The 16703-nt window shown below is 41.5% G+C and overlaps 1 protein-coding gene across 1 annotated transcript in view; it reads left to right on the forward strand.

Moving 5' to 3' along the window:
• The window catches only part of LOC144826413 (lamin-B3-like), a 484608-nt gene that overhangs the window by 277978 nt on the left and 189927 nt on the right, over nt 1-16703 (forward strand). Inside the window, exon 6 of the mRNA XM_078684729.1 lies at nt 9612-9832. Within this exon, the coding sequence (XP_078540855.1) occupies nt 9612-9832 (221 nt within the window). The remainder of the gene's footprint in view (nt 1-9611; nt 9833-16703) is intronic.

Here is a 16703-nt window from a genome sequence, read left to right on the forward strand (position 1 = left end):
ATTTTCTCAGGAACTACTAAACGAATTTACACCATTTAAGCAAAAGGTAAGATTCTGAACTAAGGACTACCGCTTGGCCAACTTTTGTGTAATTCCGTTCAGCAGTTCGGGCTGTAGTTGCGGCTAAAGGTCCCTATGGAAAATTGCATGGGGAAAACACGCTTTGGGACCCCCCTTTTATCTCGTCCCCGCTTCACGAATCACCTAGAGACTTTCAGGATAGGAGCAGACCGGAGCACCCCCCAAGTTTTGAAAATTTCGCGAATATTAGTCAACCGGTGCAAAAATTACTCTAAATAGAATGTTGTGGATTTCCTGTGGAAAAAAGGTCCTAACTATAACTCCCTACAGTACCTACAGTAGGATGTAGGATATATGGATATATATATATATATATGTGTATATGTATGTATGTATATATGTATGTATATATGTATATATATATGTATATATATATATATGTATGTATATATATATGTATGTATATATATATGTATGTATATATATATATGTATATATGTATGTGTGTATGTGTATATATGTGTGTATGTATATATATGTGTGTATGTATATATATGTGTGTATGTATATATATATATGTATGTATGTGTATATATGTGTGTATATGTATGTATATATATATGTATGTATATATGTATATATATATGTATGTATGTATATGTATGTATATATATATGTATGTATATATGTATATGTGTATATTACCTACTGGCGGTCGCCAGTAGGTATATATAGTTAGGATTTTTTTCCTATGGGATTTTTGAAAATTCTATGTTGAATAACTTTGGCGTTTGAGAACGGAATTGGCTGAAATTTTCTGGAAAATGGAACATTTTGTTTCTGAGCAGCCCCTGAAAATTTGGGGGGGTTTCGTCAAGCGGGGGCCGAGATAAAAGGGGGGTCCCAAAACGTGTTTTTAACATTGAGTTTTCCATAAGGCGGTTGGACTCACTTTTAGCTCGAACGGCTGAATGGATTTCCACGAAACTTGGCAAAATTGTAGGGACTGGTAGCCCGATGTGCCTTTGCTATGTCTCAAGATATATGCTCCAGTGGTTTTTACGAAAATTAACTTTGAAAAATATATATTGGGCTACATTGGGCTATATATATGTTGGAGCCCAAATGTAGCCCAATGAAGCCCAATGAAGCCCAATGTAGCCCAAAGATGGCCGCCAGAGACAAAAAAAAACAAAAGTAGCCCAAATATCAGCCAGATGTAGCCCAACTATAGCCCAGTGACAGAATGTCCCAGAGTGTTTTAAAGAACAACTAGAACGCTAACAGTCTTACTTATGACAAAAGTATGGCACACCTGAAGTCATCTTGATTGGAATAAAGTTGTAACACTTAATACATTTAATTTGAAAAGGAACAAAATAAGGGGTTTCATTTTGCCATAGAAATGTTATATATATATATATATATATATATATATATATATATATATATATATATATATATATATATATATATATATATATTCACTGAAAAAACCATAGGTTATAGACCATATATAGTTAGGAATTAGCATTTACAAAACCTTGAAAATTCACTGAAAAAACCATAGGTTATAAACCATATATAGTTAGGAATTAGCATTTACAAAACCTTGAAAATTCACTGAAAAAACCATAGGTTATAAACCATATATAGTTAGGAATTAGCATTTAAAAAACCTTACTTTACTCACACAAAACCATTGAAATTCCATATATAGTTAGTTGTACTAACTATATATCGCGCACCCGCAATCCACTGCTGATCATGTCACATATTACATCATTCATGACATGGTCAGTGACGTCACTGATGACATCACTGATGACATCTCAAATGACATCACTGATGACATCACTGATGACATCTCAAATGACATCACTGATGACATCACTGATGACAACATCCAGTGACTGTATGTTTCTGTAAAGTTAAAATATGTCTTACATATTGAAGAATGAGTGGATGTAGAAGTGTCTAAACAAAGGATTTAGTAGGTGCATGACTGACTGTATGAGTGAGTGATTAAATGTGTCTCACTGAGTGCATGGGTTAGTGACTAAACTGTCTTAATTTGTGCATCATTATGTCTGTTGTTCTGTAAACTGCTGCATGTGTTGATCAGTAGCTATACGATTAACTATATGGGTTATTGATTGGTTGCCCAAGTATTTGTATGGGAGACTGAGAGTGTGTATGGGTGGCTGGGAGGTGTATGACTCTCTGCATAGATGTATGGGTTCAAAAGTGCATGTGGAAACAGCTGTATGGGCGGTTGACTGTGTGCATGACTGTATTGGTGAGTGAATACATATCTCAGTGCTACATGTCAAAGTAAGTACATATGTAAAATACAGTACATGTGAGAGTTGACATATATAAATAATTGTGCATAAGAGCCAGTGAATGTGTGAGTGGCTGTATGGATCATTGTGAACTTGTATCCAGGATTGTATAAGTGAGTAAATATGTTTTAGTATATGTTTGAATAAGTAAGGTGTGTTTAACTGTATAGTTAAGGAAATGGAGGTGTGATTGATTGTTTGCATGACTGACTAGGTGTGTGTGTAACTTCATGAATGAGTGACAATCTGTGAGTCTGTGTTTACACTGAGTGTATCTAAGGTTATATTAGAGTCTGAAGAGGTTCATCGTATTATCACATGAATGATGTCATCAGTGATGTGATCAGTAATGTCAAATGAGATGTCATCAGTGATGTCATCAGTGATGTCATTTGAGATGTCATCAGTGATGTCATCAGTGATGTCACTGACCATGTCATGAATGATGTAATATGTGACATGATCAGCAGTGGATTGCGGGTGCGCGATATATAGTTAGTACAACTAACTATATATGGAATTTCAATGGTTTTGTGTGAGTAAAGTAAGGTTTTTTTAAATGCTAATTCCTAACTATATATGGTTTATAACCTATGGTTTTTTCAGTGAATATATATATATATATATATATATATATATATATATATATATCACAGCTCCAAGCTCCACCAAGCACTTGTAGAACTCTTCCTGGGCGGGTCATACCACATGAGAGGGTGGAACTATATTAATATGTACGCTCTGACTTCCAAAGGCAAGATGAGATGGTTTCTGGCTGTCTTTGCTGCAAACTTCATTAAATGAGTACCAAACCTACCTCAGAGTGAGTCTCTTTCTGAGGGCAGCTTCTTGTTTGAGAATATATTATATATATATATGTGTATCTATATATGTATGTATGTGTGTATATATATGTATGGAAATGTATGTATGTGTGTATATATATATATATATATATATATATATATATATATATATATATATATATATATATATATATACGGTATGTGTCGTCCTCAGCTTAACTCAGCTCAGCATGTGCTAACTAAGGATGATGCGAGACCCAATTGTTTGGTGTTTTAAATATTTATTGCGAACCCAAACACCAGTTTGCCACGACGCGTTTCGGCCAAAGCCTTGATCACATATATATATATGTGTGTGTATATGTATGTATGTGTGTGTATGTATGTATGTATATGTATGTATTTATGTGTATATGTATGTATGTGTGTGTATTCACTGAAAACACCATCGGTTTTATTTGAGATGTCATCAGTGATGTCACTGACCATGTCATGAATGATGTAATATGTGACATCATCAGCAGTGGATTGCGGGTGCGCGCAATATAGTTAGTACAACTAACTATATAGGAGCAATTTCAATGGTTTTGAATGAGTGAAATGTCCAGCTAACTATAACACCCCTAAAACTTATAGTTTTTTGAGTGAATTTTAAAGGTTTTTTAAATGCTAATTCCTAACTATATAAGGCCTGACACCTATGGTTTTTTCAGTGAATTTGCAAGGTTTTTTTATGCTAATTCCTAACTATATAAGGCCTGAAACCTATGGTTTTTTTCAGTGAATTTCAAAGGTTTTTTTTAATGCGAATTCCTAACTATATAAGGCCTGAAAGCCCACCAGGAATCTCCAGTATGCGCGAGGGGACTGCATTGCAGAGAGGTGTAATGAGGCCACACCCTCTTTTACACCTCTTTGCAATGCAGCCCCCGTCCATGTTTGAAGAGGGGGAACTAATTCCCCTTGCATACTGGGGGCCCCTGGGGGCCCCTGGGGGCCAACTAGCCCACCTTGAACCTCCAGTATGCGCCAGGGGGCTGCATTGCAGAGGTGTAAAGAGGCTATGCCCCTTGTTACACCTCTCTGCAACGCAGCCCCCTGGCGCGTTTGCAGAGGGTGAACTAATTCCCCTTGCCTACTGGGGGTCCCTGGGGGCCAACTAGCCCACCAGGAGCCTCCAGTATGTGCCAGGGGCTGCATTGCAGAGAGGTGTAATGAGGCCACACCCTCTTTTACACCTCTCTGCAATGCAGCCCCCGTGCATGTTTGAAGAGGGAGAACTAATTTCCCTTGCATACTGGGGGTCCCTGGGGGCCAACTAGTCCAGTATGCGCCCGGGGGCTGCATTGCACAGAGGTGTAATGAGGCTATGCCTCTTTTTACACCTCTCTGCAACGCAGGCCACTGGTGCGTTTGCAAATGGGGGACTAATACCCCTTGCAAACTGGGGGTCCCTGGGTCATATCTGCCCAAACGCCGAAATTCCGAACGATTGAAAATGACTTTTCTTGAGAACCATTTGGATTTGGATTATCATGTCCTATACTTTGGAATTTCTGAAAGACTGACTTTGACGATGCTATAAATTACTCAAGTCTGCCCGAATTGTGTGGGTAAAATTGATACCTAGTCACTTTGAATAAGAATGTACTTACGTCTCGTCTAACATTTGGAAGAAATATCTAGTTATATGACAACAGGATACCGACATAACTTGAAGGAAATAAGAACGCCCTGAAGAAGTTCTGTTGTATAGAACGAAACGGGTCAGCTGGCTGTGGTACATAAACTTAAGGAAAATAAAAGAATTTGAATATACACCAAGATTCAGCGCTTCAATAAGGACTCTAAGTGATATGATTTGATTGGACTTATTGTGCAAGTGGTGCTGTGCCAAACTTTGGAATATTCTCCACTACTCTCTACTACTTACTTTCTACTACTCCACTACTCTCTACTACTCATTCTCTACTACTCTCTCTACTACTCACTCCCTACTACTCACTATCTACTACTCTCTACTACTCTCTCTCTACTTCTCTCTCTACTACTCTCTACTACTCGCTCTCTACTACTCGCTCTCTACTACTCACTCTCTACTACTCTCTCTACTACTCTCTACTACTCACTCTACTACTCACTCTACTATTCTCTCTCTGCTACTCACTCTCTACTACTCTCTACTGCTCACTCGTTACTACTCTCTACTGCTCACTCTTTACTACTCTCTACTGCTCACTCTCTACTGCTTTCTACTACTCACTCTACTACTCACTCTACTACTCTCTACTACTCACTCTCTACTACTCTCAGCTACTCACTCTCTACTCTCTATTACTCACTCTCTTCTCTCTACCTCTCTACTTCTCTCTACTAGTCCCTACCTCTCTACCTCTACCTCTCTACCTCTCTACCTCTACCTCTCTCTACACGCACACATATATATGCATATATATGCATATGCATTTATGTGTGTGTGTATATATATATATATATATATATATATATATATATATATATATATATATATATATATATCTGCATATCTATATAAATACAAATATAAATGCATGCATACATATGCATGTTATTTACATGGAAGTTTTAAAAACACTAATAAAAGCAAAGCTAAAAAGCCACCTCATTACAAACAGAATGGCTTTAACTTAAACGAGGGCGAGATCTATTGCATTTTCAATGCTTGTTTACTTTGGCTCCATCAAGAAGGCATTCAGATGTGTCACACATTTGCCATAATACTGAATGTTAGCACTCTAGTTGCTCATTAGATCACTGTAGTAAAGCTACTGCTCACCAGGGAAGTCTGCTGCTAATCATACTTTCTATGGCAAAATGAATCCCCTCATTTTGTTTGTTTTTAAATTAAATGTTTTCAGACTTACCACTTCATTCCAACCAAGATGGCTACTGGTGTGTCATACTTTTGTCATAAGTAAGACTGTTAGCGCTCTAGTTGTTCTTTAGAACACTCTGGGACATTCTGTCATTGGGCTATACTTGGGCTACATCTGGGTGATATTTGGGCTACATTTGGGCTCTTTTGTCTCTGATGGCCATCTTGGGAGACTGCATGTCCAAATTTTTTAATGAAATAGAAGAGGATTTGGGAAGTCACTCAAAATGTGCCCTAATTTTTCTTTCTGCAGCACTAATCATACTTTCTATGGCAAAATATACCCCGTCATTTTGTTCATTTTTAAATAAAATGTTTTAAGAGTTACCACTTTATTCCAATCAAGATGGCTTCAGGTGTGCCATGCCTTTGTAATAAGTAGGGCTGTTAGCGCTCTAGTTGTTCTTTAGAACACTCTAGGAGGCTGCAGTAGAACACAAAGGAATCAACTGACAGTCTCTGTCCTTGTTGGATGTATATGTTTTACTGAGAATGTCAGACTTCATTCTCACATGACTGAGAAAGATAATGTGAATTTACAGAAAATATGCTTTCAGTTTAGCTTATAGATCCCCTTCCAAACCACTGTGGGAAAAGCATGAGATAATAGTTTTCTTTCAAACATGATTCATGATATCCCAGCAGAAGGCTTTTTCACATGGTAAAATCACCTTAGAACACCCCACAATTCCTAAAATGAGTATGGTACCATCAACAAATGATTTATAATGTAACTAAAGCCCTAAAACCATCTATTAACTACAATGCTTTTTAATGAGGTTTTATCATGTATATTGGTCCCAAGATGGCTGCCAACACTTCTTGGATGAAGTGCTGACAGCCAATCAGATCTCACGATGAGATGTGTGGTTAGGCTCCGCCCAGATATGTGTTTTTGAAGTTAATTTTCATAAAAACCACAGGAGCAATTTTCACCAAATATAGCAAAGGCACTTCTGCGTACCAGTCCCTACAATTTTGCCAAGTTTGGTGTAATTCCGTTCAGCGGTTCGGGCTGTAGCCTTGTCAGAACATCCTATGGAAATTAACATGGGGAAAACACGTTTTGGGACCCCCCCTTTTTTCTCAGCCCCCACTTCACGAATCCCCCCGAAACTTTCAGGGAAGGAGCGCAGCGGAGCTGGCCAAACTTTTGGAAAATTACACGCAAATTCCTCAACCGGCGACAAAGTTATTCCCAATAGAATGTTGCTGATTTCCTATGGTAGCTAGGTCCTAGCTATATATACCTACTGGCTATCGCCAGTAGGTAATATGTATGTATAAATATAATATATATATATATATATATATATATATATATACATATATATATATATACATATACATGTAAATCTTCTGGGAGAAGTTTGGCAATGGTGCTCTTCCACTTCAGTGCAGGAGAGCACTGCTAAACATGCTGAGCAACCTGTTGCCTATTATAATTTGATCAATGGAGTGGCGACTGAGTCCAGGAGGAGCAATAACGGGCTATGGTGAGGGCAGATCAAACCTTTGACCTCCTATATATATTTCATATATGAAATGTCATTTTTCAAGCAGATAAACACACTCGCCTGTGAGCAACAAGCAATGCCGCTTGGATAATATGTATGTGGAGTCGACTGATGATGATGGAGGAAGCTATGAGGTTGTGGGGATTTGGGTGTTTGTTTCTTCTATTTCTCACCAGTGAACGTGCCCATTACAGAAAATTAGATTCCTAATAAAGTCCACTATGCGGCTACTGGTTATTGGCAGTACGTTTTTATCGTCATGTTGACTGGATTTTAAGCCTTCATTGACAAGGTTGAGTTACGTTTTTGGTCTGCGCTTGGCCAAAACCACCTTATTTTACGAACGTTGTATACAATATACTTTCTAATCTGTGCTTTAAGAGCACCTTCTTCACCATTCATCTCTTGTTGTGCCATTCACATTTTTCTTCCACCAGTTTCAGCAAACGCGATGGTGCAATGGCTCAGCCCATTGGCTAACTTAACTTTGAGTGGCAGCCATTTGCTCTTCAATAAGGAGTTCATCCACACATAAAGTAGTTCCTTTTGCATTGACACTGGCTACTATGGCAATGTGTGGCTAAATGCCAAAATATGTTTGGTCTTACTAAGCAATAGTGTATTTTGTGTGTTTAAAAACGGTGAGTGTCAGGACCCCCCCTCCCCCCACCACAATAAAGGTTTCACCCCGCCCCAAAAAAAAACGGCATTAAAAAAAACCAAAAGACTGCCTCCCAGCTCCAGACCTATTGACTTTGGCAATGATTGTTACATTTTATTTACAAATACTTTATCACTTGCAAAGGAGGCATTTTGATCTTTTTACGCATTTAATTTTCCCTAATTCACACCCCTTAGAAAAACTAATAATTAACCTTCTCTGTGACACATCTTGCATAATGCTCCAAGGTGTGCATTGATTGAGGATTTCTGCTATGCATGTGTTGAACTGACCTAACCCGTTCAAACAGTGGTGTAGGATAACAGGATATGTCAGAACCATGACTACATTCTGCTTCTTTTCTTCTATGCTACATCACTTGGTTTGCTCTTTGTTTGTGCATGTCTTATTAAAGAAACTGTGAAATAAAATGTACTTTGCTAAAAAAAGTAAAAGCTTCATTTGTGATCTCAAATGAAGAATAAAGCAATTTGAAATTTGAAAGGCATAGACCACTCTGGTTAGTTGGAGAATGAAGCATGCTGCTAAAGTATGAGTCTGTTTTAAACAACTTTTAGAAAGACTCGTATTTGAAATGTTGTGGCAATAGCTGTAATTGATGAAAATATTATAGATACAACTTTTCCCCAAATTAAGAATGCCGAAACTGGCTCCGAAAATAAGAAGTTTAGAATTTGAACATTGTGTAGCTTACGCCCACAGACATAAGTTAACGGTAGCAAGAAGAGGAATTTTACCTAAAAAATTGACCTATCTGCATGAAGGATTTTTGTGTGTTAACCAGCAGTAATTGGGACTGTGGTGGAATTTAATATTTTAATGTCCATTAAATTGCAAATTTCGCAACTCAGTACATCTTTAAGTTGCAGAGTTTGTCAGCTAGGCTCAACTTACTATGTGGGCAAAGTATCTTGCAAGAAAGATTATGCAGAGTTGTTTTACCCCTGCAAAATTGCATTAGAGTTTTCCTAACAAAATAGGTTTACGGATTTCTTTTTTTAATGCAAAAACATCTGTATAAGGGACTTCTTAAAGTGCAATGTATGTCTAGTAGCCTTATTGTCCACGTTTTACTGACTATTACTGCCTTTTAAATATCTTTCCACATCTTTCTGATAGTCTTCACTCAGACCAATGATTGTAGAGAAGGTAATCATCACTTGTCAATGTTAGCAGAGTGCTGTGAGGATCATTCTTTAATCAGCTAGAAACATTTTAAGGACGTAACTAAAGATCAGGGGTTCTTCCATGGCTCTCTATAGTCATTTTGCCTCTTATAAGAATTTTATAATTCAAAAATATGTATTCATGTTTTTTGAACCTCAGAACTCTACTTTGGAGAATCAAGTCCAAGAGTTGCAAGAGTCTTTGGCAACTGAACGTGACATAAATCGTAGACGACTAAATGATAAAGACCGGGAAGTATCGGACATGCGTCAAAAACTTCAAGCTCATTTGGAGGAGTACGAGCAGCTTCTTGATGTGAAGCTTGCCTTAGACATGGAAATACATGCCTACAGAAAGATGCTAGAGGGCGAGGAACAGAGGTAAGACACTTACTGTTTCACTGATTGCATGTTATGTTATGTTATGTTATGTTATTAAATCATTTATTGAGCGCACTAACACTGATTAGTTTCTTGGCGCTAAAGTTGACAGTAACACAATCAGAGGTGGAGAAGGAGGATTAAAAAGCTTGTCTAAAAAGCCAGGTCTTCAGTGCTTTCCGAAAAGGTAAGAGATCTTGGCAAGAACGGATCTCCAGGGGAAAGGTGTTCCAGAGGCAGGGGGCCAGTGTTGCAAATCTCCGTCCACCAGAACGTTTAAGTTTAAAGGGAGGGGTCTGGAGAAGGGCTAGATGGAGTGAGCGAAGGTTGCGGGGGGGGACGTATTTGGTGATCAGTTGATTAATAAATTTAGGGCTTTTGCTGTGTAATGACTTGAAGATCATACAACCTGCTTTGAAATAGCAGCGTTGTGTGACCGGAAGCCAATGCTGCTCGATGAGAAGAGGAGTCGCCGCCTGCCATCTTGGTTGCTTCAGGATCAGCCTAGCAGCATAGTTATGCACCATCTGGAGACGCTTAAGCAAATAGCTAGGGAGACCTAGATAGATGGCATTCGCGTAATCCAGATGGGACCGGACAGTGGCGATCACAACCTGGGTAATTGCTTCAGTCGTTAGTAGCCGCCTGACCTTCCTAATTTTTTTTAACTGGTAAAAGCATTTGGATACCACTTGTCCCACTTGTGTTTTTAGTGAGAGATCACTATCCACAATGACTCCAAGCGTTTTAGCCGAAGGTGATGGTTGCGGAGCTTGACCCAGTTCTGAAGGCCAGTAGTGAGAGCCCCAGTACTTGGCACTATCCCCAGTCAGTACCAGTTCAGTTTTACCTGGGTTTAGTTTCAATTGATTTTGGTCCATCCAGGATTTAATAAACCTCATGGTTGACTGGAAATGGCTCAAAGAGTTTTCTGAGTTATCAATGGTGAAGAGTAGCTGCAGGTCATCTGCGTAGTTAAAAACTCTCACCTGTTTATCCCTCAAGGTTTGTATAAGGGGGAGTATGTATATGTTAAAGAGATGGGGTGACAGGGAGGAGCCCTGTGGCACTCCGCAAGGGATGGCCTGTTTAACACCGGTCAAGTCCCCCAGTCGCACCGCTTGGGAGCGGTCCTCCAAGAAGGACCTCAACCAGCAGGCCGCCATGCCCTGTATGCCGGCCTGTCCGACACGCTCGATCAAGATGTTGTGGTCGACCGTGTCGAACGTGGCCGACAGGTCCATTAGCACTAGGGCCTGGGGAGAACGTCTATCTACGCAGTCTCGAAGGGTATCCAAGACTGCGGTGACCACTGCCTCCGTGGAGTGTGCAGGCCGGAATCCAGCCTGATGGGGGTCAAAGCAAGAGGACTCCTCCAGAAAGTTAGAGAGGTTTTTCGCCACGTGTGCCTCTAAAATTTTCGCCAAATAAGGCAATAGAGAGATAGGCCTGAAGTTTGCCTTGCATCCAGGATCCGCCCCGGGTTTTTTTAATAGGGGTATGACCGTGGCTTCTTTAAAAGTGGACGGGACAATGCCCGACAAAAGGGAATCATTTAGAAGGGCAAGAGTAGGGGTTGGGTAAGTGGAGAAGCATTCTCTCAAGATGCGAGGGGGACAGATATCCAGTGGGGAGCCAGATTTGACTCTCATCATTAATTCCAGGAGCTGGCCTTGGGTTATAAGTTGAAAATTAGTAAGAGTGGCAGAGCCTGTCTTTATTGCCATACCGGTCATAATTGGGGTCTTCGGTTGGGGAATGCTAGTTTTTATGTCTGTGATTTTATCAATAAAGTAAGAATTGAGTGAATCACACAGACACGGAGTGGGGATTACTTTAGGACGGACATTCTCCAGATTGGTCAGTTCATTGAAGACAGAGAAAATATCCTTAGATCTGTTTGACGAGTCCAGAATACGAGAGGAGAAATACTCCACCTTTGCTGCAGAGATGGCATTCATGTATTCCTTCCTCGCCCTAGTATATTTAGTTTTTTCCTCAGTTTCGTAGTTACGGCGCCACAGGCGCTCAAGCTGACGGAGAGCCAATTTCTTGCTTTTTAAGTCGGCAGAAAACCATCTGTTAGCATCCGTACGCCGAGCGAGTTTAATTTTTTTATACGGGGCATGAAGATTGCTAGCCGCTTGTAGCCAATCGGTTAAAGAAGAGACTGATAGATTTATGTCGTTATCCAAAGGAGGGACATCATTTGCCAATGACTGTAGAAAAGCAGTCTTATCCATAGCGTTCCAGTTCCTAGCCAATTTACCAGCAGTTGGCACAGTGGTTTTGTTGTGGGTAACATAAATCTCAAATTTAAGGATCAAATGGTCTGACCATAGGCAAGGCAGGGTAAGCGGGGGAGTCACGCAAGTGGTATTAGACCACACGTGATCCAATATATGTCCTTTGTCATGAGTGGGGGAGAGCACCAGTTGCTTGAAGTTGAGGTTGGACAGAAGGTCAGTCAGTTCCGCTGATTGAGAGCCCTCTAAAGGATCTTTGTACCAGTAGTTGAAGTCGCCTACTAACATAACCCTGGCGTGATCCAGAGCTAGGTTGGCAACCTGCTCACTAAAGGCCATGGGGAACAGTGGCATTGAGGTGGGTGGTCTGTACAAAAGAACACATGCTATGGTCATGTGAGGGGTGGCGATTTTTAGTACAAGATTATCCGTGTTGGCTAATGTCAGACAGGTAAGAGTGGTGACCTCCAAGCTGGAGTGGATAATCGCCGCAACTCCACCTCCTCCTTTCGCGCTGGCGCGGTCTGCCTGGATAATATAGTAGTCAGGTGGTAGGGCTGCTATGATGTCGGGTGCAGAGGTAGGAGATAGCCACGTTTCTGCTAGCAGCAGGATGTCAGGCTTTTCCGTGGTGAGTAACAAAAAGATGTCCATCTGATGCTTGACGAGGGAACGGGTGTTGAGGTAAAGGATAGAGAGTGAATTGAGGGGTGGATTGGACATAGCCGAACATGCTGCACGGGTGGAAAGGTGACAGCCTTGGCGCAAGATACCATCCTTACAAAGTAGGTGGAGTGTATCCTTTGATAAGAGTAGATGATCATTGTTCTTATTACACTCCAGAAGATCGGCCCTGGAGTAATGGAAGGATTGGGTAGTATGGGGTGCCCCTAGTCCCGGTCGGTCGCGGACGGGCGCAGACGGGCTTTCCTTAGGCGCGCCTTCGGCGCGCAAACGTCGCGCCCGCTGCGCTCGTCCGCTGCGCTTCCGAGGGAAGCACATGATTTATGGGAAAAAGGAGTGACGGCCGGTGGGCGTGGCCTCTGAAGGGGGCGTGGCCTGCGGGCTGAGCGAGGAGCTGGAAGCGTTCCACGCCTAGTTGCAGGGCAGCGCCGAGTCTGCCTTTCAAGCGTGAGAGGTGGGGGTGAGTGAGTTGTTTTAAAAAGAGCACAAGAATAACACAATGTTGAAAATGATCAGCCTCCCGGCTTTCCGCCTCAGGAGTGTCACAGCAAATGGGAGTGCTCGCAATCAGCGTCCCTTTAAAGTGACGGCCGGTGGGCGTGGCCTCTGAAGGGGGCATGGTCTCTGAAGGGGGCGTGGCCTGCGGGCTGAGCGAGGTGCTGGAAGCATTCCACGCCTAGTTGCAGGGCAGTGCCGAGTCTGCCTTTCAAGCGTGAGAGGTGGGGGTGAGTGAGTTTTTTTAAAAAGAGCACAAGAATAACACAACAATGTTAAAAATGATCAGCCTCCCGGCTTTCCGCCTCAGGAGTGTGTCACAGCAAAAAAAATAATAATAATTATAATTATAATTGTAACCGCACAAATTCACATAGTGTATTTTGTGATGCACAAAATTTGTTATGGTTCAGCCGGATTCTATGAAACACTTACAAAATTAATTAAATCTTTGAAACTGCTGTTTTTTCCCATTGACAAATTGAATGCAAATTCTTTGGTAAACTAACAGATTGTCTGTTTATGTTTTTAATGGATAAGTCTTAACACTTTAGGGTATCACCCATTATGCTTTACTGATTTCTTACAGATGTGTCAAAAATGTTAACATGGTATATTGGAAATAAGAATGTGTAGGTCGAGCCTGGGCAGCGCGTGCGCTGCAAGGCATGCTGCAAAGTTCCGCCTACTCTCTGCCCATATTTTTGATTGGCTTGTTTCATTGTCCACTGTGAACTGTGGCTGTTCATTCGTTTATTATGCTTAGTAGTCCCTCCTTAGTACCGCCTTGTCTCATTTTGTAACCTCCCATGGTGACAACCCCTGTTATGAGTGTTGTTACTCAGTAGACTTTAATTACAGTCTCCGACCACTATTTTCTCAAATAGCAGTAGGTCTCGCATTTGCAAGAGTTTAAGCTATTGGCATTGTAAATGACAATACATTTTATTTATTGTTTTTAGAAAACAGAAAAATAAAAGGCATTGTTATTTACAATGCCATTAGCTCAAACACTTGTAAATGCGAGACCTATTGCATTGCAAATGCTTGTTTTAGTATGGTGGCCAGGCTACTTACAATTTTTAATTAAGAATTTTAATGATCACCTCTTTTGATGATTTTAATCGCTGCGTGATAACAGATTATAAACAATTATAATGTTGTTATCCTTACCGTATATTGTTTCTGTACTCTGACAACTTTACTGTGTCCTCTGTTGGAATCTGAGCAATAGGATTCCTTTTATGCAGTAGCGTAGCTAGACCTTTTGGTCCGCGTGGCGGTCGGGCGTTTGTCACCCTGCGATGGCCTCAGGTAAGAGTAGGGCGGGGTGGCAATGGTCCCTGCACCCTACACCCTTGCTACGCCACTGCTTTTATGACTGTTCTTCCATGGACTTGTGTTAAACGTTGTCCGGTTTGTCATCCACTTTCAAGGTTAGAATACCATGACATTTTTACACTTTGTTAGATCTCATTCAGGGTGGCCAAGTGGTAATCGGGGGTAACCGGGTCTCATCTGTGGAGGATGAGTCCACTTTTAGTGAGGTCTGTCCTCCTATGGCTTTGCAACCTGGGACAAGTACAGCCTTTTCCGCGCTTCATTCTTGGTAGAAGCAATGGCAAGCAGTCACAGGCTTCTCAGGGAGGCAGTGGTGCTCCAGGTAAGAGCTCAACCATCAATTCAATAAGCGAACATAAAATCAACTGCTCATCTTTTCAAGAAAGAAAGATTTTTATTACACAATTATACTCAGTACTACACACTACAAACAACTGAAATAATGTGTCTGCGGGTGCTGCTGCTGCCGCCTACCTGCTACCTTGCTGCCCCCCACTGTTTCCATGCTATTTCCCCGGTTTTGAAGAGTTCCTTCCTGTTCTCTGGGGATTACCGGTGAAGTGTGAATCTGGCTCAAGAGCAGGTTATAGCACCGTCAGAGTCCTCACAGATTACTGTAGGCCCACCCACCTTCTTGGGCACACCTGTTCATTCCACCGGAGTGACTGCGCCCCATCTGGCAATCCTTAAGCACCTCCCACCTTTTGTGCAAGAGCTGCATTCAGCAATGCACCTGCTCAAATCCACTGATGTGCAGCACCTCTGATGTAGTGCTGTTCCAACTAGAATACCTGCCTTGGGATCTGGAGATGGGCCCACACCTAGGTTTGCAGGGCCTCAACAGAGCCCAGACATAACCTGACAATACTTGGCAGATTCATCTCAACTGATCACAAATTCAATTGTTGCAGCCCTGCAAGGGCTATATGCAACTTTGGCAGCTGCATCTGTGCAGTAGCTGATCACAGCAGTTGTAGCTCCACATTGGCCAGTAGTACGTTTGACAGTTGTAGCACCACACAAGCTGATCACAGCTTGGGCCGGTGTGACCTCTCACAGGCTGATCACAGCACCTGCAGTTGTGTTCTCACACAGGTCGATCGCAACACAGTCATAGACTCGACCAGGTTTCAGCACTCTTCCAGTCCAAGTCTCAGTTCCAGGCGGGAACAGCTAAGTAGAGTCTGAGATACCTGGGTCCTTCAGATTATTCTTCTGCAGTCTTCTCTTCTGGGCACCCCACAGACACTTGGGGACATTGCAAACCCCACTCTTTTCTGTACAATGTGTCCTGCAGGTTTGGCAGGCTCCTTTCCTAGCTTAGCAGGCAGGCTTCTACAAGCTTCAGGATGGGAATATAGCTCTTTCAACAAGAGCACTCACTTTATGTAATGTTTCCCTGCGTGGGAGCCTGGCTTTCGGTCAGACACAAGCCCTGATTGCATAATACATCTGTGGAGCACTCCCTTTCCCTATCCAACAAGGACTTGAGACTGGAAACAAAAGTAGTGTAGTTTGGTCCCATTTGTATACACAACTGGCAGATGTTATATGAGGATCCACAATCTTAAACTGTAGAATCTGTTTAGGGTGGCTGCCCTCTTGATAGTCTTTGTGTAGAGTGATGCTACCCACAGCAGGACAGAGCCCAACCTGAAGCACCCTCAACAGAGGCACAAAGAGGAGTTGGGTTTCTGCACTTGGCTTTCAACTGAACTTGAAATCCAGGAAAGATAAACGGCTGCACATCACCTAATGATTTCCTCACTTTGCACAAGAGATTGAAGTCCCGCATCTCAATCCTACCATTCACCAAATGGCAGTGCTAAGGAAAACTAATCAACAGCTGCTTGCTAACCAAATTGCCGCATAGAATATCTAAAGTAGCCACGTCTATACTCCCCTCACAACAGTGTTTTGGTTTGCCTCTCCGCTTCAGGAATGTGTACAATACACTTGCACTGTCTGGGAACACAATACTCACCTCCAACATGTGCAAACGTAGACTAAGGGTATCCCAGGTGGAACCCATGGACCTCTATTGCTCTGGCTCATTAACACACATCATGCATGTACCACACATTCTACATGCCTCAACACAAACT

This window comes from Lissotriton helveticus, chromosome 3_2 (genome assembly GCF_964261635.1).
Source record: "Lissotriton helveticus chromosome 3_2, aLisHel1.1, whole genome shotgun sequence".
Taxonomy (NCBI): domain Eukaryota; kingdom Metazoa; phylum Chordata; class Amphibia; order Caudata; family Salamandridae; genus Lissotriton; species Lissotriton helveticus.